Source organism: Bombina bombina, chromosome 9, assembly GCF_027579735.1.
Source record: "Bombina bombina isolate aBomBom1 chromosome 9, aBomBom1.pri, whole genome shotgun sequence".
Taxonomy (NCBI): domain Eukaryota; kingdom Metazoa; phylum Chordata; class Amphibia; order Anura; family Bombinatoridae; genus Bombina; species Bombina bombina.
The window spans coordinates 24,782,856-24,808,734 of record NC_069507.1 but is presented as its reverse complement, the minus strand read 5'-3'; the positions used below and the strand labels follow the sequence as shown (position 1 = coordinate 24,808,734).

The following is a 25,879-nucleotide window of genomic DNA, read 5'->3' as shown; positions in this document are numbered from 1 at the left end:
TTACCAGGAAAATCTACCACAAGATATGGAGTAAATATCTTTATTGGTGTGAATCCAAGAATTACTCATGGAGTAAGGTTAGGATTCCTAGAATATTGTCTTTTCTCCAAGAGGGCTTGGACAAAGGATTATCAGCTAGTTCCTTAAAGGGACAGATTTCTGCTCTGTCTATTCTTTTGCACAAGGCAGAGGTTCCAGACGTCCAGGCATTTTGCCAGGCTTTGGTTAGAATTAAGCCTGTGTTTAAACCTGTTGCTCCCCCATGGAGCTTAAACTTGATTCTTAAGGTTCTTCAAGGAGTTCCGTTTGAACCCCTTCATTCCATTGATATTAAACTTTTATCTTGGAAAGTTCTGTTTTTGATGGCTATTTCCTCGACTCGGAGAGTCTCTGAGCTATCTTCCTTACAATGTGATTCTCCTTATCTAATTTTTCATGCAGATAAGGTAGTTCTGCGTACCAAACCTGGGTTTTTACCTAAGGTGGTTTCTAACAAGAATATCAATCAAGAGATTGTTGTTCCATCGTTATGCCCTAATCCTTCTTCAAAGAAGGAACGTCTTTTACATAATCTGGACGTAGTCCGTGCCTTGAAGTTTTACTTACAAGCTACTAAGGATTTTCGTCAAACATCTTCCCTGTTTGTCGTCAAAAAGCTACGGCAACCTCTCTTTCCTTTTGGCTTCGGAGCGTAATACGCCTAGCCTATGAGACTGCTGGACAGCAGCCCCCTGAAAGGATTACAGCTCATTCTACTAGAGCTGTGGCTTCCACCTGGGCCTTCAAAAATGAGGCCTCTGTTGAACAGATTTGCAAGGCTGCGACTTGGTCTTCGCTTCACACTTTTTCAAAATTTTACAAATTTGATACTTTTGCTTCTTCGGAGGCTGTGTTTGGGAGAAAGGTTCTTCAGGCAGTGGTTCCTTCCGCTTAATCCCTGCCTTGTCCCTCCCATCATCCGTGTACTTTAGCTTTGGTATTGGTATCCCACAAGTAATGGATGATCCGTGGACTGGATACACTTAACAAGAGAAAACATAATTTATGCTTACCTGATAAATTTATTTCTCTTGTAGTGTATCCAGTCCACGGCCCGCCCTGTCCTTTTAAGGCAGGTCTAAATTTTAAACTACAGTCACCACTGCACCCTATGGTTTCTCCTTTCTCTGTTTGTTTTAGGTCGAATGACTGGATATGGCAGTTAGGGGAGGAGCTATATAGCAGCTCTGCTGTGGGTGATCCTCTTGCAACTTCCTGTTGGGAAGGAGAATATCCCACAAGTAATGGATGATCCGTGGACTGTATACACTACAAGAGAAATAAATTTATCAGGTAAGCATAAATTATGTTGTGTTTTTTTTAAATACCTTTGCGTTATGGAAAACATAATGACGATCCTCCGGCAGCAGCTCCTGCTTTCTTTAGCAGATCACTGACTAATCTGGCTTCCTCCAATCGTCGTATGCCCGCTTTGGTGTCCAGCTCGTGAGGCACGCAACGATTGGAGGAAGCCGGATCATCATAGATATGCTGATGAAAGCAGGAGCTGCAGGCAAAGGATCAGCCAGAGCTCTGAAGTCACGGTAATCTTTCTAGCGTAAATCGCATTTACTTTCAACTCTTAATACCAGTGATAAGCCTGACGAGTGCAAACACCGCGATAAACCCCTTATCGCTCATGCGCAAAAGTTTGTGCCTCACTCGTACTCTGTCCCTAAATAAGTGCCAGATTTCATGACTTTATTAGTTGTATTAATAATGTAGAAATAAGTGTAATGTTTGTATCTCTAATGTAAAGGGCCCAGTACTATTGTAACGTAGGGTTTTCCTATCTCCTCCTGCTGATGCCAGTTAAAGGGACATTATACACTAGGTTTTTCTTTGCATAACTGTTTTGTAGATGATCCATTTATATAGCCCCTACAGGTTATTTTTTCTACAAATGTATTATTTTGCCTAATTTTAAATAACATTGTGCTGATTTTTAAACTCCTAACCAAGCCCCAAAGTTTTAGGAGAATACTGATGTATACCTACTCCAGCTTGCTTCTGTTTGTGTAAAGGGTCTTTTCATATGCAGAGGAGGGGGGAGGGTCTGCTTTCACTGGGTGTTCCAGTCAACCTAATCAAAAGTGCGAAACTGGGAGCTTTTTTAGAAGTTTTTATACTGTATTTTTAGATCAGTATCTGTGCATATTATTCTTTATAGTACTGTCTATTACATGCAGTTATAGGAACATTAGTGTATACTGTCCCTTTAAGGAGAGTTATAGTTCCTCCCATAGCCATTTGTGTATCAATATGCCAATCTGTAATTAACTTTTTCACACATCATTATTACGTTTCCATTTGATATCCTGGGTAATCAGTACCCCAGGGTAAAGTTGGTAGTTAGAGCCAAGATTAAAGGGACGTTCTAATGCAGAAATGACCTGATCTAATTAAGTAAATATTATGCATTACTGACACTCTTTTTCAAGGGTTAAGGTTACACTCGGGAGTTGCAAACTTTGCAGCTCCCAGCAGGAAAAGCTGGTGATTGGTCTCTGTGTGTGCCTGTGAATACTAATCGACCTACAGACTGTGTGCTACTCTGGAGCTGCCATGCTTATGGGACTTTACCCATGTGTTTAACCCATTGGTGGAGATTAAACAAATAATATTCTTGAGTCAGTAATGTAATTACACAATGTGTTTTTTTTTACCTAAGATTGTTTATAAATCAGAACTCTAAATGTCCCTTTAAACTACATACTGGCAAATAATAGTGCACTCTAATACATCATCAAAAGGTATTAAACTTCCAAATAATATTTTTTATATTTTTAACTCCTTCACGGTCAGAGAGCTGTAACACATCTTTGCACAGCAGTATGCTTCTCTCTGGCTGCCAGAGGGTTAAACCATTTTGCCTTTTTCCTCCAGTGGCTCCTCAGGATAGCTGGTGAAACGCAGTCCCCTGTAGCTGCTGAGATTGGGCCGTGCAGGATTCCGGAGTTTCACATAATAATTGCTATAAGCCCTGTCTGTCAGGAGAGGATGTGGTAAATTGCACAATATGATCTGTGTTTGTGCCAACATAGTACACTGGGTGTCAGGAAGTCGTGGTACTGTTTATTGGGGAGGGTAAGTGCTGGACGTTGTTTTGTATTTAGATAGGGCCCAATTCTGTTTATACAATTTGCTTCATTCTCTTGGTGTCCTTTTTTGAAAAAACATACCTAGGTAGGCTTAGGAGCAGCAATGTAATATTCTGAGCTAGCTGCTAATTGGTGGCTGCACATATATTCTTATCATTGGCTTGCCCATATGTGTTCAGCTAGCTCCCACTAGTGCATTGCTGCTTCAACAATGGATACCAAGAGAATGAAGCAAATGTTATAATAGAAGGAAACTTGAAAGTTAAATACAATTGTTTGCTCTGTCTGTATTATGTCCCTTTCTAACAGCTTTTGTGATATTTTTTATTTATTTTTTTATTTTATTTTTTTTACTTTTTTTGTCTTTGCCAGGGGATTTCAGGGTTGCTTGGAAGTCATAAAACAGTGTTTTTTTTTTATAAATAAATCTCAGATCTTGCAGCACTGCTCAGTGAGAGGCAGCAGGACAGGAGCTTATGATCTCACATTAGAGGGTTTAGCCGGTTTCTTTATAGAAGGCTGATTGGTTCATTGGTATTAATAACAAATACTGACAGGGATATTATGTACAGGACTTTCTTTAGTAACACACCTGGAAGAACAATTCTCACTATGTATGTGTGTTACAGCTTCTCCTAAAGTGATGTAAATGTATATTAAAAAATAATGACCCCTCATGTACCCCCTCCCCCCCCCTTACATGACCCATTGTCTACCCCTCTCCACAAAGAGGCTGGAGGGAATTCTGGTGATTTCAAGACCTTGACATTACTAAATGCTGCACAGTGATTTGTTGATTTGTGCAGGAACTTGTTTACGTTTTCTCCTGATCGGCCATAGCAAAGGAAGTAACATAAAGGACAAACAAGGGGTGTGTCTCTGACTCGCAAAACAATGCATATTAGTCTAACATTATGACAAAAATAATTGCTTTTAAAGTATTTATTTTCCTCACAGATCTTTTCTAATGCTATAAATAATTTCTGATGTATGAGTAAAATGTTGACTTTAATGTGCCTTTAACTATGTGTTTAACGTATCTACAGTAGTGCAATGATAACATTTAGAGGAGGGTGACAAACCTTTTCATGACTTTGTGCTGAAATGACCTTTTTTATTTCAAGGTGACATTTAAGAAACATTTAAAGTAATATTTATATGTTCATGAGATCTATATCAACCGTTAAAGGGACATTAAACTCAACATTTTCTTTTGTGATTCAGAATACAAATTTAAATAACATCCAATTGACTTCGATTATCTAATTTGCTTCATTCTTTTGCTATCCTTTGTTGACAAGCATACATAGCTTGGATTAGTATCTGCAATGCACTATGGTGGCTGCACATGTATTATTTATCTCATTGGCTCTTCCGATGTGATCAGCTAGCTCCCAGTAGTGCATTGCTCCGTCTTCAACAAAGGATACCATGAGAATGAAGTACATTTTATAATAGAAGTAAACTTGAAATTGTTTAAAATTGTATGTTCTATCTGAATCGTGAAAGGAAAAAATAGGGTTTTATGTCCCTTTAATTGCTGATATCCAGCATAAGAAAAGAAAAAAAACTTAAAGGGACAGTCTAGTCCAAAATAAACGTTAATGATTCATACAGGGCATGTCATTTTAAACAACTTTCCAATTTACTTTTATCACCAATTTTGCTTTGTTCTATTAGTATTCTTAGTTGAAAGCTAAACCTAGGTAGGCTCATATGCTAATTGCTTAGACTTTGAAGGCCGCCTCTTATCTGAAGGCATTTTGACAGTTTTTCTCCACTAGAGAGTGTTCGTTCATGTGTGTCATATAGATAACACTGTGCTCACGCACGTGGAGTTACCTTGGAGTGAGCACTGATTAGCTAAAATGCAAGTCTGCCAAAAGAACTGAAATAAGGGGCAGTCTGCAGAGGCTTAGATACAAGGTAATCACAGAGGTAAAACGTGTATTAATATAACTGTTGGTTATGCAAAACTAGGGAATAGTTAATAAAGGGATTATCGGATTATCTATCGTTTAAAACAATAACAATTCTGGTGTAGACTGTCCCTTTAAATACTACAATTAGTTTTTTTTTGTCCCTTTAAATTGTAGCTGCACGATTACCTTGAACTGACAACATTTTCCATTTTGATATTATTTAGCCTTCACTGTATGCTCCATAAATTAGTAGCACTGTCTGCTCCCATCTTGTAAACTGTGGAACATGTCTGGTCCTTGAACCGTTTGTAGTCACATGTGTCTTTACTCTGCATTTGGCACCAGTTTCCCGCTATACGCACAGTGCTCCCCAACCATAGGCTGAGCACAAATGGAATATGAGCCGGTCTCTTGCCAAACTCGCCCACACCGTGGGCTCCTCACACACACTGACGGCTTCCAGTAAAATCCTGGCTTGTAAATGTACACACAGTGTTTTGGCTCTTGTTGAAACAATTAACCCCTTGGTGTAGCAATGCCCTCCAGCTAAGAGATTGTAGTTTACTTGTTTTAGATTATTTTTCCATGTCTTGGTTTCAAATTCTGGGAAAAACTGAAATTTTAACTTTATTTACCCAAAGCAAACAACTGTATCATACAGGATTTTGTTCTTTGGTACATTTAGTGGAAAGTTTCTACTTTTTTATAAAATTCAATAAACCGCACAGTGACAAATGTGCACAAAGTATAGGAAATTATATACAAATGAAATCCATAAACCAGCAAGTGTTTGAAAAGTGCTGGCTGTAACCATTTGGGTGCCAGAGACAACTCCCAGTGTTTAGATCAAATCTGTGTCCTATCACTACGTCGTATCCTTGAGTTTCATGCAGAATATGCTACAGAATAATGCACGGAAATTATATGTGTAAATATTTATTATAAGGAATTTGTCTTTAAGTAAAATATTTATATAATAAGCAAGATGAACTTGATGTGTCCTGATTTTTTTTTTCTTTGTGGATCAATTCCAGGGGAAGTCTTTTAGTAAAAATGTTTTTATTTGAAGTCATTAATATACAGCACTCGTTCTGAATACATATTTCTACATTTTAAGTGTATTTAGAACTAGAGTTTTCCTTTTTTATTTATTTTTTAAAATAATTGAATTATTCACTTTTTTCCTATGAAAAGATAATAATTCACACTGAGAAATATGTTATACGACGGCATAGCATGCATTCATCTTTGCAGTGTGCATAGGGGCAACTTTACTCAGGCATTTTCAATCTTGTATATGAAAAAGTAGCCTTTAAACATATTCAAATATATTTTACTTAAAAATGTTAAATTTGCTCAAATCTAATACAGGAGAAAAATGGTGACTAAAATGTCGCTTTAACTTTTCTCCCTATTAACAGCAATGCTAGACACAAGTTGATGTAATTTCTTATTGAATTTGGGTGGCGCAACAAGGTTCTACATTCTTTTGTTTAAAAAAACTCAAGCTTTTGTAATATTTATAACATATTATCTTTGGATGCATGCTGGAAAATATGAGTTGTACTTGGTGTCTGCAGAAATGTTTTCAGGATGGGAACAAAACATAAAATGTACAACCATAATGGCTGTGTTTTTTTTTGTTTTTTTTTAAATAATGACCTTTTTTATAGGGGAAGACCAATACTGAACATACAGATCTACCTTAACATGTATGTAATTGTTTGTTAGGTCCCTCTTTTCTTTTAAAATATATGTTTTATTTAGTAAATATCACGTAATGATGTTAGGAGTAGCTGCATTGTGACGCACACTGAGGTTTTGTGTGGATGTATTTTTGGCAGAGATAAAGTATCATTGGATACTTTGTGTTATTTAGGTCTTTCTGTTTCTGTGCTAAACATTTTGTCAATTGTCTATTATCAGGTATTTGTAGAGCGCCAACAGGTGCCGCAGCGCTATGAACATAGGTGGTATATAAAAACAATTACAGGGATCAAATGGGTAGAGGGCCCTGCCGAGAGTTGCACTGTTGTAGTCGGCTCTTATGAAGGTGAACTACAAATAGCTGGGCTCATAGGCTTACATGCTATGGGGTTTAAGGGGATAGCAGTGGGGATAGGAAGGTTAGTGTAGGTTGTATAGTAGAATCATCAGGGAGTACTTGAAGCTTTTAAAACTAGGGGAGATTCTTGTGGAGCGAGAGTTCCATAAGATGGGAGCCAATCTGGAGAAATCTTGAAGACAGAAATGTGAGGAGGTAACAAGAGAGGAGGAGAGTAGGAGATCCTGAGCGGAGCGAAGGGGATGGGAGGGAGAGTATCTGGATACAAGGTCTGAGATGTAGGGGGGAGCAGTGCAATTGAGGGCACGTCTATGGGAGTCACTATTGTCACTGAGTAATGCCTTGGTGTGACACCCGGTTTTAGTGAAACATTTTTAAAAAAAATTTAATATGCATAGAAAGGTGTCTAGAATTTCCCTTTAAGCAGCTGCCATTTTTACTTTGTCCGTATGACATATAGAGGGTTATGTGACCTAACCTTATGTAGGAGACTGTCCTTGTTTCAGTGAGTTTCTTTGATTTGGTTTTGCAGAAAACCAGACTTTTTTGTTTTTATATTTGTTCCTAAATGGTTAAGAAATAGTGATTTTCACATGAACAATGTGATAAAAAGGTTTATTGTGATTAAACAATTTCTCTTTTTTCATTAAGGGGTCCTGTGTTCTTCTAGTTTGCAAAGGGTCCTAATTAGGTCTTTTACGCCAGACCTATGTTTAATGCAGGTGAGCGTATCAGGCCTAGTGTGAGTCACATCTATTGAACCAGGCCTGACACAACAGTGTTTGGGCTAGATTACAAGTGAAGAGCTAAATTATTGCGCTCCTGTTTACGGCTGGTTATTGCTACCGTGAGCTCGCTCTCTGGTTAATTTTCTAAAAGGGCCCCCAAATGTCCTCAAAATTGAGGGCATTATAGTTTTTTATGAAAAAAAAATGTAGCATATTGTTTTAAATAAAATAACTGCACTAGGCAGTATTTTGGGGGTAAAGTTGGTGGGAGTGTGGTGTTACAAGAAATGGCACTGAAAAGTGCCTTTACATTGTGGTCTATGGGAAATGTGTGTTCCCAGTAAATATATGTGTGTATGATATGTGTTAATATGTGTATATACACATTAGGGCTGCACTATTAATCGTATGATGCAATTTAATCGCAGTGATTAATCTGCGAAATATAAAACCGCAAGGGTATGCGATTTTTAGCCCCGCCCCCTCTGACGTACAAATGCCACTAATAGTAAATGAAAAGCAAAGCAGTCAAACTCGAAAGACTCAGGAAGCAGTGCATTGCACTTGTTATTTTTGCAGAACAAACAAAAACTTAAATACTTGACAAATTGAGGCTTTACGGTAAAAAACTAAAATATTTATCAGACAGGAGGCTGCATACTGCTGTAAATTTGTATTTGTAAAGTTACTATACCTTGCCCTCATTAAACATGGCCACATCTAAATCAAAGTACAACTATACCTCTGATCTCTGCGGTGACGCATATCAGCATATGCACGACTTACCACCTTCGCTGTGTGAGGTTCTGACGGCGTCTGACTGCATCAGAACAAGTCTCCTATTGGAGCCTATGGAAGTGCGCTCTCAGGAGCGCAGTGCTTCCCAGCAATGTGAATGTGAGCTTGCGTTCACAATGCTGTTAACTTGTAATACCAGCGCACGTTAGCATGTGCTGGTATTGCACAGTGGAGCGCAACTATCACTTTCTTGATAGCGATATTTAGCGCTCCACTTGTAATCTGACCCTTAGTGTTTTATTACGAACTAGCACCTACATCCCCACCTCCAGTATCAATATAACCATCTCTGGTGGTCCTATACATTTCAAAAGGAGAACTTACTGTTTAACTACAAAACCACAGTTGACCGTTTTATTGCTTAATCCAACTATTTTAAGAGCTTTATTTTTCTCCGTGAACAATATGATGACATTTTCCCCAAACCTGTGTTTGTTCACACGCACATTTACACCACGTAGGCATTGCTGATTTATTAAAAGTTGTTACGCTTTAAAGGGGCGGAAAGCACAGTGAGATTTGAATATAAAATGTTTATGAATAATCAAACAACTTTGCACTATATTTTCATTATGTATTTTGCCTCCTTTTCATGTAATTTATCTCTTTAAAAAATTGAGCAATTTTAATATTCAGAATTTTAAATGCACCGTTTTTCAAGGCTAACTCTGCTACACATCTGTCCCTAATTGGATTTAACTGATAACTGAAAATAAATGTGTTTAATGCTATGACTGTGGCAAGCTTCTGTCTGCTGACTAAAGCCCAGATTGCTTCCTCTAAATAGGACAATCTGTGATTGGAGTTTGGCAATTGATAAATAATTGCAGTATAAAGGATGTTAATGTGTTTTGGAATGGGACATAAAACCCAAAATATTTATTTCCTGATTCAGACAGATCATACAATTTAAAAAAAAAACTTCTCAATTTACTTCTATTATCAAATTTTCTTTGTTCACTTGTTATCCTTTATTGAAAATCACGAAGGTAAGCTCAGGAGTGTGCATGTATATGGTAGCAGTTTTGCAACAGTTATACATTAGCAAGAGCACTAGATGTCAGCACTATTTCCTGTCTGCTGTGCTCCATTGATCTGCACCCTACCTAGAAATATCTTCAACAAAGGATAACACGAGAACAAAGCAAATTTGCTAATAGAAGTAAATTGGGAAAAAAATTAAATTGTATTCTCTGTCTGTATCGTGAAAGATAAATGTTGGGTTTCATGTCCCTTCAAGACTTAGTTGATATTTTATTCTATAGCAACACAACAGAAACGTCTTGTAATTACAAGGTGTTTACTGCCCCTTTAAAGGGACATAAAACAAGTTGGGATAGAGACAAAATATAATATATAATTACTTTACCTGCAAATTGGCAGTGCCTCGCCATTAACCCTTTCTTTTTAGTTATTGAATTGTAAAGCTCTAACTCACCCCACACATTTCCTTCTATGACTGTATCTCTATTGTTGTTTTAGTAGAATACAAAAGTGAATAGGGATTATCTGCTGGAGCTGCCTAGAAGCTGTGAACTCAGTTGAAATACAATGCCTGTGTCTAAACACTGATAAGGGGCGGGGGGAGTTGCCTGCTCCAATCAGTTTATCCATGTAATTCATTTTGCTTATTTTTGAAAATTATTTTATAATACTTACTAGCAAGTTTTAAACATGGGAGCTGGTGTGTACATAAGTGCTGGTGTGCATGGGAGCTGGTGTGTACATAAGTGCTGGTGTGCATGGGAGCTGGTGTGTACATAAGTGCTGGTGTGCATGGGAGCGGGTGTGTACATAAGTGCTGGTGTGCATGGGTGCTGGTGTGCATGGGAGCGGGTGTGTATGTAAGTGCTGGTGTGCATGGGAGCTGGTGTGTACATAAGTGCTGGTGTGCATGGGAGCGGGTGTGTATGTAAGTGCTGGTGTGCATGGGAGCGGGTGTGTACATAAGTGCTGGTGTGCATGGGAGCTGGTGTGCATGGGAGCGGGTGTGTATGTAAGTGCTGGTGTGCATGGGAGCGGGTGTATACATAAGTGCTGGTGTGCATGGGAGCTGGTGTGTACATAAGTGCTGGTGTGCATGGGAGCTGGTGTGTACATAAGTGCTGGTGTGCATGGGAGCTGGTGTGTACATAAGTGCTGGTGTGCATGGGAGCGGGTGTATACATAAGTGCTGGTGTGCATGGGAGCTGGTGTGTACATAAGTGCTGGTGTGCATGGGAGCTGGTGTGTACATAAGTGCTGGTGTGCATGGGAGCGGGTGTATACATAAGTGCTGGTGTGCATGGGAGCTGGTGTGTACATAAGTGCTGGTGTGCATGGTTGCTGGTGTGTACATACGTGCTGGTGTGCATGGGAGCGGGTGTGTATGTAAGTGCTGGTGTGCATGGGAGCGGGTGTATACATAAGTGCTGGTGTGCATGGGAGCGGGTGTGTACATAAGTGCTGGTGTGCATGGGAGCTGGTGTGTGCGAGTGCATGGGAGCGGGTGTGTACGTAAGTGCTGGTGTGCATGGGAGCGGGTGTGTACATAAGTGCTGGTGTGCATGGGAGCTGGTGTGTGCGAGTGCATGGGAGCGGGTGTGTACGTAAGTGCTGGTGTGCATGGGAGCGGGTGTGTACGTAAGTGCTGGTGTGCATGGGAGCTGGTGTGTACATAAGTGCTGGTGTGCATGGGAGCTGGTGTGCATGGGAGCTGGTGTGTACATAAGTGCTGGTGTGCACATAAGTGCTGGTGTGCACGGGAACTGATGTGTGCATGGGAGCTGGTGTGCATGGGAGCTGGTGTGTACATAAGTGCTGGTGTGCATGGGAGCTGGTGTGTACATAAGTGCTGGTGTGCATGGGAGCTGGTGTGCAAAGGCGAGCTTGTGTGTGTGTGTGTGTGTGCGCGCGCACGGGCGAGCTGGTGTGTGTGTGTGTGCGCGCGCGCACGCACGGGGGAGCTGGTGTGTGTGTGCGCGCGCGCACGCACGGGGGAGCTGGTGTGTGTGTGTGCGCGCGCACGGGGGAGCTGGTGTGTGTGTGTGCGCGCGCACGGGGGAGCTGGTGTGTGTGTGCGCGCGCACGGGGGAGCTGGTGTGTGTGCACAAGAGCTGGTGTGTGCGCGCGCACGGGAGAGCTGGTGGGTGTGTGTGTGCGTGTGTGCGGAGCTGGTGTGTGTGCGTGCTCACGGGGGAGCTTGTGTGTGTGTGTGAGATTCTCTGGATATGCATCCGTATCCCTTGTGTCTGGCTTTTTAGCCAGCTGGAGTGTTTAGTTCTAGGTTAAGGTTTGCCTTAACTATTGGGTGCCCGGACCTGTTTTTCTCCCTGAGACTTTCGGTTGCTGAAGCTTCGCTTGGCCTTTTTCCTGTCCCAGTCTTGGGTGTTTTTGGAATCTTGGATCTCAGGGCTGGTCGGGGTGTTCCACGGTAGTGGGAACTTGGGCTATGTCCTTGGTCCATCTACCTAACCTGGTCATGGTTGGCCAGGTTTTCGGAGTATTTTTTACTCTTTGCCACCATTATCTGGTGGTTAGCGGTGTGGCTTGCGCCTCAAGGGTTGTTGGTTCATACCCAGCTACTGGCGCTGGATGTCCAATGTTTGGTGTGCCTTAGGGTTGCATTCCCCTGGTCACTTGCCAGTTATCCTGTGGATTCCCTGCTCTGCAGGCGAATGGGTTGGCTGTGCCTCTGCTTGGCAAGCTACTTGTAGGGGGGTCCTTTTCTAGGACATCTGTGTTGGGAATGTCTCTTCCCATTAACCGGTGATTTTGGGCCTTGAGTACAGTTGTGTTGCCCTTCCGGCATCGTCCCTTTCCTTAGGGACATTCTCCTCCCTATGGAGATAGTCCTTGCTTGGGGCTTCTCCTGGATGGGAGGCGGAAAGGTGGGATGGGTTCCCCCTGGGGTTTTGCTGGCTCCAAGCCTGGCTTATTGGGCCTCTATTTTGATAGATCCTTGGGTCTATGGCCTTGCTGTCTGTTTTCAGAGTTGGGTTGTACTTGTACTTTGTGGGGATGGCTGTGCTATCCTTACGCTCATTCCTGTACCTGTGTCTGGATTATTTTGTTCCCCTGTCTTGGATTCCTGAGGCTAGGTTGGTCTAGCTGGGTGTGGGTCTGCAGGTCAGGATAGCCGAGCGGTCTAGGGCGCTGCATTCGGTCGCAGTCTCCTCTGGATGTTTGAGCCTTGTTGAGTCTATCCTGTTAGCTCAGTGCTAGGGTATAGATTTTCCTTTCAACTTGCTCCATTGATTTCAGAAGAGGGTTTACTCTTCCTTCGGGTTCTGAGGGTATTCCCCCTTCTCGGTGGGCCTTGATTGAGGTTTGGTGTTCCCCTTTTTAGGGACCTGTGTGTAGGTCAGGCAACTTAGGTTGCCTGGAGTGTGCCCTCTGTCTGGAGGTTACTTTTTCGGCCTGTTTCTTGCTTTACTGCTTCTTCCTCCTTGCAAGTACCCTCTGTCTCATCCTGTTATGCACTCTGTGTTCTCAAACTTGGGGGTTTTCACCTGGGTGTCTTACACATTTTTTCATGGCGAATACTTTGGTATTCTATGGTCAGACACTGGGAGGACTTTGCCTCTTCAGTGGCATTCCATGCTTGCAGGATGTTGGAGAGACATCTTTTCTCTCTCTGTGCCTGGTCTTATCCCGGGTTTTGCTTGGTATAGGCGTGGCCTCCTTCCCCTGTTTGGGCCCTGTTTCGGTCTCTGTGAGCTTGGCTGGAGATGTTCTTTTTTGTATTGGAGGACTTTGCAGTTTTCTTGGTTCTCCTTTGCCTTGTCCCCTTTGGGGTTTTGGCTGGTGTCTCCTTCATTTGTGGGGGATGAGCGGTGGGGAACAGTCTGTTAGGTGACGGTGTCTCCTGGAGGACTATTGGCTCAGTCGAGTCCTTTTGCGGTCTCTAGTTTGGCTTCTGGACTGACTGTGAGTCAGTATCTTTGGAGCTTTTTCCTCTTACAAATTTTCTCAGCGTCGGTTGAAGCGTTTTTTTTATTTTTTATTATTGGGTAGAGGTTCAGGCCTGGTGCCCTCAGTATGGGCCGCCTATTGTACCCTCCAGTCTTGGCATTCAGTGTACTCTATAGCTTGGGTATTGTTTTCCCAAAAGTAATTAATGCAGCTGTGGACTCTTTCTATTTAAAGTGAAGGTTAACTGTGATGAATGATAGCCCGTTTTTTTAAAAATACTATTAAAAACAGGGACACTTTCATTCATCAAAGTTTACAAAGCAGCCATTTTGATTAAAAACTTACCTCTCTTCTTTGCAAAGCCAGAGCAGCTTCCCCCGCACGGAGATCCTCTCTTCAGACGTCAGCAATGCCTAATCCAGCTTCCTCCAATCACGGCTTTCCCCCCAGGGTAGTCATTGCCTGAGTCCATGCTGTGATTGGAGGAAGCTGGATTAGTCATTGATGACGTGTGAAGAGAGGATCTCCGGATGAGGGAAGCTGCTCTGGCTGTGAAAAAAACAAAGGTAAGTTTTTAATCAAAATGGCTGCTTTCTAAGCTTTGTTGAATGAAAGTGCCCCTGTTTTTAATAGTATTTTTAAAAAACGGGCTTTCATTCATCAAAATTTACCTTCACTTTAAGAAGAAAAATATAAATTATGCTTACCTGATCATTTATTTTCTTCTGATGGAAAGAGTCCACAGCTCCCTCCCGTTATTTTATGTTGGGCGTCATTATTCTTCTGGCACCTTTCACCTTGATATTTCTTCTACTGTTCCTTGTCCCTTGGCAGAATGACTGGGTGATGAGGGAAGTGGGAGGAGTATTTAAGCCTTTGGCTGGGGGTGTTATTGCCGCCTCCTATATATATATATATATATATATATATATATATATATATATATATACAGTGAGGCCTCGGTTTACGAATTTAATTCGTTCTCCGGGTCGTTTCGTATTGCGAAAAATTCGTAAACCGAAACACGGTTTCCCATAGGAATGCATTGAAAATCAATTAATGCGTTCCGGAGGTCCGAAAAAATTCAAATAAAGTGTCCAAAAAATGCTCCAAAAGGCTCCAAAAGGCTTAACAACTTGCTGCAAATGGCTCCAAAAGGCTCAACAACTTGCTGCAAATGGCTCCAAAAGGCTCAACAACTTGCTGCAAAATGGCTCCTAAACCTCTCCAACACCTCCACACTGGTACCCAAACTTCATTAATTCAATATTAATTCAATCATACTTGAGTATGCAGGGGGCACAGGGGCCACTGGTTTCGTATTGCGAAAAATATTCGTAAACCGAGTTAAATTTTCTTCAAATTTCGATTTCGTAAACCGAAATTTCGTATACCGAGTCGTGCGTAAACCGGGGCCTCACTGTATATATATAATCCAATTTACTTTTTTTTTATTTTTTAAACAAATGTATTTATTTTTTTTGGTTTAAACTTAGCTCCTATTCATAAGAGCGTACAGAGGTAGGCTCTAGACTAGAGTGTCTTGATCACTATATAGCAGCAGTGCTTGCAACAGTATTTCTAACAATGTTATACATATAGTGCTCAAGTCTTGTGCACTCTTCTGATCCTACAATAGACCAGAGCTAAATTTCAACAAGACACAGAGAAAAGGGTTACTTTTGATTTATTTATTTTAAATAATGCAATCTAGCTGAATCATACAATTCTAATTGGGACCGCTATGCCCCGGTAATTCATGACTTAATATCGTCAATGTCACTTACCTCCTATATTAAATCAATACTTTACTACTTCTCACGTTAAACTTCTGTCTTTGTCTTGCAGTGATGCTCATCGGCCTGCTCCGTTATGCCTACGTTATTGAGCGATATGGCCCTTCGCTATTGAATACGGTCGCCTTTGCTTTGGGGTGGATTTGTGCTGCCGGCCTCTCTATGGTCGGTAATTTTCAGGTAAGAATATTAACCAAACATCAATATATTGTATAAAAACTTATTTAAAAAAAAAAAGGCACAGATATAGCGGAAAATCAACTTTTTATTGAAAAACTTAACCAGACAATACCTGAGGCATGTTTCCCTGAGTCCATCTTCATTCTGATTTATTTATTTTTTTGAGCTGACACAGTTCAGTCATTTGTTTTTAAAAAAAAATGCCACTGGCAGCCAAAGGGTTACACTAAGTACCGTAAAACACAATTTGCTTTTGGTGCAAAAATTGTTGCACACTCCCTAGAGAGTCCAAAAAGTAAAAGGGTATAACCTGTAAATGCTACAAATGAAATAGCTGGTTTAGGCAGTTTGCAACAGTTGCAGGTCTCAGATAGGGGACGTACAACGAGAATCGTTTTTACACAAAAGCAAGAAGTAAAAGATAGATAATCCCTTTATTTACCATTCCCCAGTTTTGCATAACCAACACTGTTATATTAATACACTTGCTACCTCTGTGATTACCTTGTATCTAAGTCTCTGCAGACTGTCCCCTTATCTCAGTTCTTTTGACACTTCTATTTTAGCCAATCAGTGCTGACTCCACAGGAGTGAGCACAATGTTATCTATATGACACTTATAAACTAACGCTGTCTAGCTTTGAAAAACTGTCAAAATGCCCTGAGATAAGAGGCAACCTTCAAGGGCTTATACATTAGCATAAGAGCCTACCTAGGTTTAGCTTTCAACAAAGATTCCCAAGAGAACAAAGCAAATTTGATGAGAAAAGTAGATTTCTCCAACATAGGTGTGTCCGGTCCACGGCGTCATCCTTACTTGTGGGATATTCTCTTCCCCAACAGGAAATGGCAAAGAGCCCAGCAAAGCTGGTCACATGATCCCTCCTAGGCTCCGCCTACCCCAGTCATTCTCTTTGCCGTTGTACAGGCAACATCTCCACGGAGATGGCTTAGAGTTTTTTAGTGTTTAACTGTAGTTTTTATTATTCAATCAAGAGTTTGTTATTTTAAAATAGTGCTGGTATGTACTATTTACTCAGAAACAGAAAAGAGATGAAGATTTCTGTTTGTATGAGGAAAATGATTTTAGCACCGTAACTAAAATCCATGGCTGTTCCACACAGGACTGTTGAGAGCAATTAACTTCAGTTGGGGGAACAGTGTGCAGTCTCTTACTGCTTGAGGTATGACACATTCTAACAAGACGATGTAATGCTGGAAGCTGTCATTTTTCCCTATGGGATCCGGTAAGCCATGTTTATTACGATGGTAAATAAGGGCTTCACAAGGGCTTATTAAGATTGTAGACTTTTCTGGGCTAAATCGATTCAGTTTTAAAACATATTTAGCTTTGAGGAATCATTTTATCTGGGTTTTATTGATATTATAATATCGGCAGGCACTGTATTAGACACCTTATTTCTCTGGGGCTTTCCCAAAGCATAAGCAGAGCCTCATTTTCGCGCCGGTGTGGCGCACTTGTTTTTGAGAGGCATGGCATGCAGTCGCATGTGAGAGGAGCTCTGATACTTAGAGGAGATTGAACGCTTGATTTTATCGAAGCGAGGATTCTCAGATTCTGTTATCGATACTCTTGTTCAGGCCAGAAAGCCTGTAACTAGAAAGATTTACCACAAAATTTGGAAAAAATATATCTGTTGGTGTGAATCTAAAGGATTCCCTTGGGACAAGGTTAAGATTCCTAGGATTCTATCCTTCCTTCAAGAAGGATTGGAAAAAGGATTATCTGCTAGTTCCCTGAAGGGACAGATTTCTGCCTTGTCGGTATTACTTCACAAAAAGCTGGCAGCTGTGCCAGATGTTCAAGCCTTTGTTCAGGCTCTGGTTAGAATCAAGCCTGTTTACAAACCTTTGACTCCTCCTTGGAGTCTCAATTTAGTTCTTTCAGTTCTTCAGGGGGTTCCGTTTGAACCCTTACATTCCGTTGATATTAAGTTATTATCTTGGAAAGTTTTGTTTTTAGTTGCGATTTCTTCTGCTAGAAGAGTCTCAGAATTATCTGCTCTGCAGTGTTCTCCTCCTTATCTGGTGTTCCATGCAGATAAGGTGGTTTTACGTACTAAACCTGGTTTTCTTCCAAAAGTTGTTTCTAACAAAAACATTAACCAGGAGATTATCGTACCTTCTCTGTGTCCAAAACCAGTTTCAAAGAAGGAACGTTTGTTGCACAATTTGGATGTTGTTCGCGCTCTAAAATTCTATTTAGATGCTACAAAGGATTTTAGACAAACATCTTCCTTGTTTGTTGTTTATTCAGGTAAAAGGAGAGGTCAAAAAGCAACTTCTACCTCTCTCTCTTTTTGGATTAAAAGCATCATCAGATTGGCTTACGAGACTGCCGGACGGCAGCCTCCCGAAAGAATCACAGCTCATTCCACTAGGGCTGTGGCTTCCACATGGGCCTTCAAGAACGAGGCTTCTGTTGATCAGATATGTAGGGCAGCGACTTGGTCTTCACTGCACACTTTTACCAAATTTTACAAGTTTGATACTTTTGCTTCTTCTGAGGCTATTTTTGGGAGAAAGGTTTTGCAAGCCGTGGTGCCTTCCATTTAGGTGACCTGATTTGCTCCCTCCCTTCATCCGTGTCCTAAAGCTTTGGTATTGGTTCCCACAAGTAAGGATGACGCCGTGGACCGGACACACCTATGTTGGAGAAAACAGAATTTATGTTTACCTGATAAATTTCTTTCTCCAACGGTGTGTCCGGTCCACGGCCCGCCCTGGTTTTTTAATCAGGTCTGATAATTTATTTTCTTTAACTACAGTCACCACGGTACCATATGGTTTCTCCTATGCAAATATTCCTCCTTAACGTCGGTCGAATGACTGGGGTAGGCGGAGCCTAGGAGGGATCATGTGACCAGCTTTGCTGGGCTCTTTGCCATTTCCTGTTGGGGAAGAGAATATCCCACAAGTAAGGATGACGCCGTGGACCGGACACACCGTTGGAGAAAGAAATTTATCAGGTAAACATAAATTCTGTTTTTGTAAAATTGCATACCCTATCTGAATCATGAAAGTCCTTTTAATGTGTGAATCATTTGGCTTCCAGTGCTGCTGCTTATAAATTATACCTGCAGATTTATATTTATTTATTTATTTACTTATTTTTAAAGTGAGGGATTAAAGTCCTGTAAAGATGCTGACTTGCTACCTGAGAATTTACATAAATAGTTTAAAGCTGGTAACATGAAATCAATTCTTGTCTATAGTTATTTGTGAGTAGCACATAAAACTATTTTTGTTTAATAACCCTCTTGTACCAACTTTGGATTATGTGACTCAGCTGTGAAGAAGGGTGACAACGTAATTGACTTGCATCTATAGAATAATCCATTTGGCGATTTATGAATTAGTTCACTTGGCGAATACACACAAGGTAATGAATTAACCCCTTTATACAGTATCTATTGAGCTATTTCATGAAGAATTAGATATCTCTACAAAACTGTGTTTTTTGTGGATTTCTCAGTTGAGAATTCTTTTAAATCCTTAGCTAGGCAGCAGATTATCTCTATCGATGCCGAGCTCTTTAAGATAAAATGTGGGTTGGGCGAAAAATGCAGATGTGACCCATATGGTGGAAGAGTAGAATAAAAGGCAGATTTAAGGAACATGTATGTACTGGAATTTGACTCAATAACTATGAAGCTATTTTATTCTTCAGTTTTGAAGTTGACACAGTAGCTACAGCTAATGCAGACATTTGGACATTGCATAACATTGTGTGATAAAGCACATGAGTTTGAGATTATACTGTTTGTGATCGTGTAGGGAGGAGAAATTACCCTGAAGAAAAAAGTGAGTCTATGAGATGGACTTTATGAAGATTATTCTTGTAAAACAGTGATCCAGAAACACACACCCAGATATAGCGCACAGTTTATGGGATAAAAAGCCTATGAGTTAATCAGAACATGCTGCAGATTTCTTTCTTTTATTCATAATAAACAACATTTCTCCAACATTGGTGTGTCCGGTCCACGGTGTCATCCTTACTTGTGGGATATTCTCTTCCCCAAGAGGAAATGGCAAAGAGTCCCAGCAAAGCTGGCCATATAGTCCCTCCTAGGCTCCGCCCACCCCAGTCATTCTCTTTGCCGTTGCACAGGCAACATCTCCACGGAGATGGTTAAGAGTTTTTTGGTGTTTAAATGTAGTTTTTATTCTTCTATCAAGTGTTTGTTATTTTAAAATAGTGCTGGTATGTACTATTTACTCTGAAACAGAAAAGGATGAAGATTTCTGTTTGTGAGAGGAAGATGATTTTAGCAGACAGTAACTAAAATTGATTGCTGTTTCCACATAGGACTGTTGAGATGAAGTAACTTCAGTTGGGGGAAACAGTTAGACTTTTCTGCTTAAGGTATGACTAGCTATATTTCTAACAAGACTGTGTAATGCTGGAAGGCTGTCATTTCCCCTCATGGGGACCGGTAAGCCATTTTCTTAGTCAAACAAACAGAATAAAGGGCTTAATATGGGCTAAAAAACTGGTAGACATTTTTATGGGCTAAATCGATTGCTTTATTTGGGCATATTATTCAGATTTAGGCTAACAATTGGCATTTATAATCTTGGGGAACGTTTATAAAACGTCAGGCACTGTGTTAGACACCTTTTTCAGTCAGGGGGCCTTTCTAGTTATAGACTGAGCCTCATTTTCTCGCCATTACTGCGCAGTTGTTTTTTGAGAGCAGGGCATGCAGATGCATGTGTGAGGATCTAAAAATCACTGAAAAAGCTTCTAGAAGGCGTCATTTGGTATCGTATTCCCCTCTGGGCTTGGTTGGGTCTCAGCAAAGACTATAGCTGGGACTGTATAGGGGTTAAATTTAAAAACGGCTCCGGTTCCGTTATTTTAAGGGTTAAAGCTCTGAAATTTGGTGTGCAATACTTTTAATGCTTTAAGACACTGTGGTGAAATTTTGGTAATTTTTGAACGATTCCTTCATACGTTTTCACATATTCAGTAATAAAGTGTTTTCTGTTTGAAATTTAAAGAGACAGTAACGGTTTTATTTTACTTGTGGCGTCATCCTTACTTGTGGGATATTCTCTTCCCCAACAGGAAATGGCAAAGAGCCCAGCAAAGCTGGTCACATGATCCCTCCTAGGCTCCGCCTACCCCAGTCATTCTCTTTGCCGTTGTACAGGCAACATCTCCACGGAGATGGCTTAGAGTTTTTTAGTGTTTAACTGTAGTTTTTATTATTCAATCAAGAGTTTGTTATTTTAAAATAGTGCTGGTATGTACTATTTACTCTGAAACAGAAAAGAGATGAAGATTTCTGTTTGTAAGAGGAAAATGATTTTAGCAACCATTACTAAAATCCATGGCTGTTCCACACAGGACTGTTGAGAGGAATTAACTTCAGTTGGGGGAACAGTGAGCAGTCTTTTGCTGCTTGAGGTATGACACATTCTAACAAGACGATGTAATGCTGGAAGCTGTCATTTTCCCTATGGGATCCGGTAAGCCATGTTTATTCAGACAGTAAATAAGGGCTTCACAAGGGCTTATTAAGACTGTAGACTTTTTCTGGGCTAAATCGATTCATATATTACACATATTTAGCCTTGAGGAATCATTTCATCTGGGTATTTTGGTAAAATAATATCGGCAGGCACTGTTTTAGACACCTTATTCTTTAGGGGCTTTCCCTAATCATAGGCATAGCCTCATTTTCGCGCCGGTATTGCGCACTTGTTTTTGAGAGGCATGACATGCAGTCGCATGTGTGAGGAGCTCTGATACATAGAAAAGACTTTCTGAAGGCGTCATTTGGTATCGTATTCCCCTTTGGGCTTGGTTGGGTCTCAGCAAAGCAGATACCAGGGACTGTAAAGGGGTTAAAGTTAAAAACGGCTCCGGTTCCGTTATTTTAAGGGTTAAAGCTTCCAAATTTGGTGTGCAATACTTTTAAGGCTTTAAGACACTGTGGTGAAATTTTGGTGAATTTTGAACAATTCCTTCATACTTTTTCGCAATTGCAGTAATAAAGTGTGTTCAGTTTAAAATTTAAAGTGACAGTAACGGTTTTATTTTAAAACGTTTTTTGTACTTTGTTATCAAGTTTATGCCTGTTTAACATGTCTGAACTACCAGATAGACTGTGTTCTGAATGTGGGGAAGCCAGGGTTCCTTCTCATTTAAATAAATGTGATTTATGTGACACTGAAAATGATGCCCAAGATGATTCCTCAAGTGAGGGGAGTAAGCATGGTACTGCATCATTCCCTCCTTCGTCTACACGAGTCTTGCCCACTCAGGAGGCCCCTAGTACATCTAGCGCGCCAATACTCCTTACTATGCGCCAAAATGCCCACTTATCAGCGTAAGCGCGACTGCTCTGTTTTAGATACTGAAGAGCATGAGGACGCTGATGATAATGGTTCTGAAATGCCCCTACACCAGTCTGAGGGGGCCAGGGAGGTTTTGTCTGAGGGAGAAATTTCAGATTCAGGGAAAATTTCTCAACAAGCTGAACCCGATGTGATTACATTTAAATTTAAGTTGGAACATCTCCGCGCTCTGCTTAAGGAGGTATTATCCACTCTGGATGATTGTGAGAATTTGATCATCCCAGAGAAACTATGTAAAATGGACAAGTTCCTAGAGGTCCCGGGGCTCCCAGAAGCTTTTCCTATACCCAAGCGGGTGGCGTACATTGTAAATAAAGAATGGGAAAGGCCCGGTATACCTTTCGTCCCTCCCCCCATATTTAAAAAATTGTTTCCTATGGTCGACCCCAGAAAGGACTTATGGCAGACAGTCCCCAAGGTCGAGGGAGCGGTTTCTACTTTAAACAAACGCACCACTATACCGATAGAAGATAGTTGTGCTTTCAAAGATCCTATGGATAAAAAATTAGAAGGTTTGCTTAAAAAGATGTTTGTTCAGCAGGGTTACCTTCTACAACCAATTTCATGCATTGTCCCTGTCACTACAGCCGCGTGTTTCTGGTTCGATGAGCTAGTAAAGGCGATCGATAGTGATTCTCCTCCTTATGAGGAGATTATGGACAGAATCCGTGCTCTCAAATTGGCTAATTCTTTCACCCTAGACGCCACTTTGCAATTGGCTAGGTTAGCGGCAAAGAATTCTGGGTTTGCTATTGTGGCGCGCAGAGCGCTTTGGTTGAAATCTTGGTCAGCTGATGCGTCTTCCAAGAACAAACTCCTTAACATTCCTTTCAAGGGGAAAACGCTGTTTGGCCCTGACTTGAAAGAGATTATCTCTGATATCACTGGGGGTAAGGGCCACGCCCTTCCTCAGGATAGGTCTTTCAAGGCCAAAAATAAACCTAATTTTCGTCCCTTTCGTAGAAACGGACCAGCCCCAAGTGCTACGTCCTCTAAGCAAGAGGGTAATACTTCTCAAGCCAAGCCAGCCTGGAGACCAATGCAAGGCTGGAACAAGGGAAAGCAGGCCAAGAAACCTGCCACTGCTACCAAGACAGCATGAAATGTTGGCCCCCGATCCGGGACCGGATCTGGTGGGGGGCAGACTCTCTCTCTTCGCTCAGGCTTGGGCAAGAGATGTTCTGGATCCTTGGGCACTAGAAATAGTCTCCCAAGGTTATCTTCTGGAATTCAAGGGGCTTCCCCCAAGGGGGAGGTTCCACAGGTCTCAATTGTCTTCAGACCACATAAAAAGACAGGCATTCTTACATTGTGTAGAAGACCTGTTAAAAATGGGAGTGATTCATCCTGTTCCATTAGGAGAACAAGGGATGGGGTTCTACTCCAATCTGTTCATAGTTCCCAAAAAAGAGGGAACGTTCAGACCAATCTTAGATCTCAAGATCTTAAACAAGTTTCTCAAGGTTCCATCGTTCAAGATGGAAACCATTCGAACAATTCTTCCTTCCATCCAGGAAGGTCAATTCATGACCACGGTGGATTTAAAGGATGCGTATCTACATATTCCTATCCACAAGGAACATCATCGGTTCCTAAGGTTCGCATTCCTGGACAAGCATTACCAGTTCGTGGCGCTTCCTTTCGGATTAGCCACTGCTCCAAGGATTTTCACAAAGGTACTAGGGTCCCTTCTAGCGGTGCTAAGACCAAGGGGCATTGCAGTAGTACCTTACTTGGACGACATTCTGATTCAAGCGTCGTCCCTTCCTCAAGCAAAGGCTCACACGGACATAGTCCTGGCCTTTCTCAGATCTCACGGATGGAAAGTGAACGTGGAAAAGAGTTCTCTATCTCCGTCGACAAGGGTTCCCTTCTTGGGAACAATAATAGACTCCTTAGAAATGAGGATTTTTCTGACAGAGGCCAGAAAAACAAAACTTCTAAACTCTTGTCGGACACTTCATTCCGTTCCTCTTCCTTCCATAGCGCAGTGCATGGAAGTAATAGGTTTGATGGTAGCGGCAATGGACATAGTTCCTTTTGCGCGCATTCATCTAAGACCATTACAACTGTGCATGCTCAGTCAGTGGAATGGGGACTATACAGACTTGTCTCCGAAGATACAAGTAAATCAGAGGACCAGAGACTCACTCCGTTGGTGGCTGTCCCTGGACAACCTGTCACAAGGGATGACCTTCCGCAGACCAGAGTGGGTCATTGTCACGACCGACGCCAGTCTGATGGGCTGGGGCGCGGTCTGGGGATCCCTGAAAGCTCAGGGTCTTTGGTCTCGGGAAGAATCTCTTCTACCGATAAATATTCTGGAACTGAGAGCGATATTCAATGCTCTCAAGGCTTGGCCTCAGCTAGCGAAGGCCAAGTTCATACGGTTTCAATCAGACAACATGACGACTGTTGCGTACATCAACCATCAGGGGGGAACAAGGAGTTCCCTGGCGATGGAAGAAGTGACCAAAATCATTCAATGGGCGGAGACTCACTCCTGCCACCTGTCTGCAATCCACATCCCAGGAGTGGAAAATTGGGAAGCGGATTTTCTGAGTCATCAGACATTGCATCCGGGGGAGTGGGAACTCCATCCGGAAATCTTTGCCCAAATCACTCAACTGTGGGGCATTCCAGACATGGATCTGATGGCCTCTCGTCAGAACTTCAAGGTTCCTTGCTACGGGTCCAGATCCAGGGATCCCAAGGCGACTCTAGTAGATGCACTAGTAGCACCTTGGACCTTCAAACTAGCTTATGTATTCCCGCCGTTTCCTCTCATCCCCAGGCTGGTAGCCAGGATCCATCAGGAGAGGGCGTCGGTGATCTTGATAGCTCCTGCGTGGCCACGCAGGACTTGGTATGCAGATCTGGTGAATATGTCATCGGCTCCACCATGGAAGCTACCTTTGAGACGAGACCTTCTTGTTCAAGGTCCGTTAGAACATCCGAATCTGGTCTCACTCCAGCTGACTGCTTGGAGATTGAACGCTTGATCTTATCAAAACGAGGGTTCTCAGATTCTGTTATTGATACTCTTGTTCAGGCCAGAAAGCCTGTAACTAGAAAAATTTACCACAAAATATGGAAAAAATATATCTGTTGGTGTGAATCTAAAGGATTCCCCTGGGACAAGGTAAAGATTCCTAAGATTCTATCCTTTCTTCAAGAAGGATTGGAGAAAGGATTATCTGCAAGTTCCTTGAAGGGACAGATTTCTGCCTTGTCTGTGTTACTCCACAAAAAGCTGGCAGCTGTGCCAGATGTTCAAGCCTTTGTTCAGGCTCTGGTTAGAATTAAGCCTGTTTACAAACCTTTGACTCCCCCTTGGAGTCTCAACTTAGTTCTTTCAGTTCTTCAGGGGGTTCCGTTTGAACCCTTACATTCCGTTGATATTAAGTTATTATCTTGGAAAGTTTTGTTTTTGGTTGCAATTTCTTCTGCCAGAAGAGTTTCAGAATTATCTGCTCTGCAGTGTTCTCCTCCTTATCTGGTGTTCCATGCAGATAAGGTGGTTTTACGTACTAAACCTGGTTTTCTTCCAAAAGTTGTTTCTAACAAAAACATTAACCAGGAGATAGTCGTGCCTTCTTTGTGTCCGAAACCAGTTTCGAAGAAGGAACGTTTGTTGCACAATTTGGATGTTGTTCGCGCTCTAAAATTCTATTTAGATGCTACAAAGGATTTTAGACAAACATCTTCCTTGTTTGTTGTTTATTCTGGTAAAAGGAGAGGTCAAAAAGCAACTTCTACCTCTCTCTCTTTTTGGATTAAAAGCATCATCAGATTGGCTTACGAGACTGCCGGACGGCAGCCTCCTGAAAGAATCACAGCTCATTCCACTAGGGCTGTGGCTTCCACATGGGCCTTCAAGAACGAGGCTTCTGTTGATCAGATATGTAGGGCAGCGACTTGGTCTTCACTGCACACTTTTACCAAATTTTACAAGTTTGATACTTTT

At 41.5% G+C, this 25,879-nt stretch overlaps 1 protein-coding gene across 2 annotated transcripts in view; it reads left to right on the top strand.

The window, feature by feature from the left end:
• The window catches only part of LOC128639797 (transmembrane protein 150A), a 250,381-nt gene that overhangs the window by 179,133 nt on the left and 45,369 nt on the right, over positions 1-25,879 (top strand). For both annotated transcript variants that reach the window (XM_053691954.1, XM_053691956.1), the window contains exon 5: positions 15,395-15,522. In XM_053691954.1, coding sequence (XP_053547929.1) covers positions 15,395-15,522 — 128 coding nt within the window. The remainder of the gene's footprint in view (positions 1-15,394; positions 15,523-25,879) is intronic.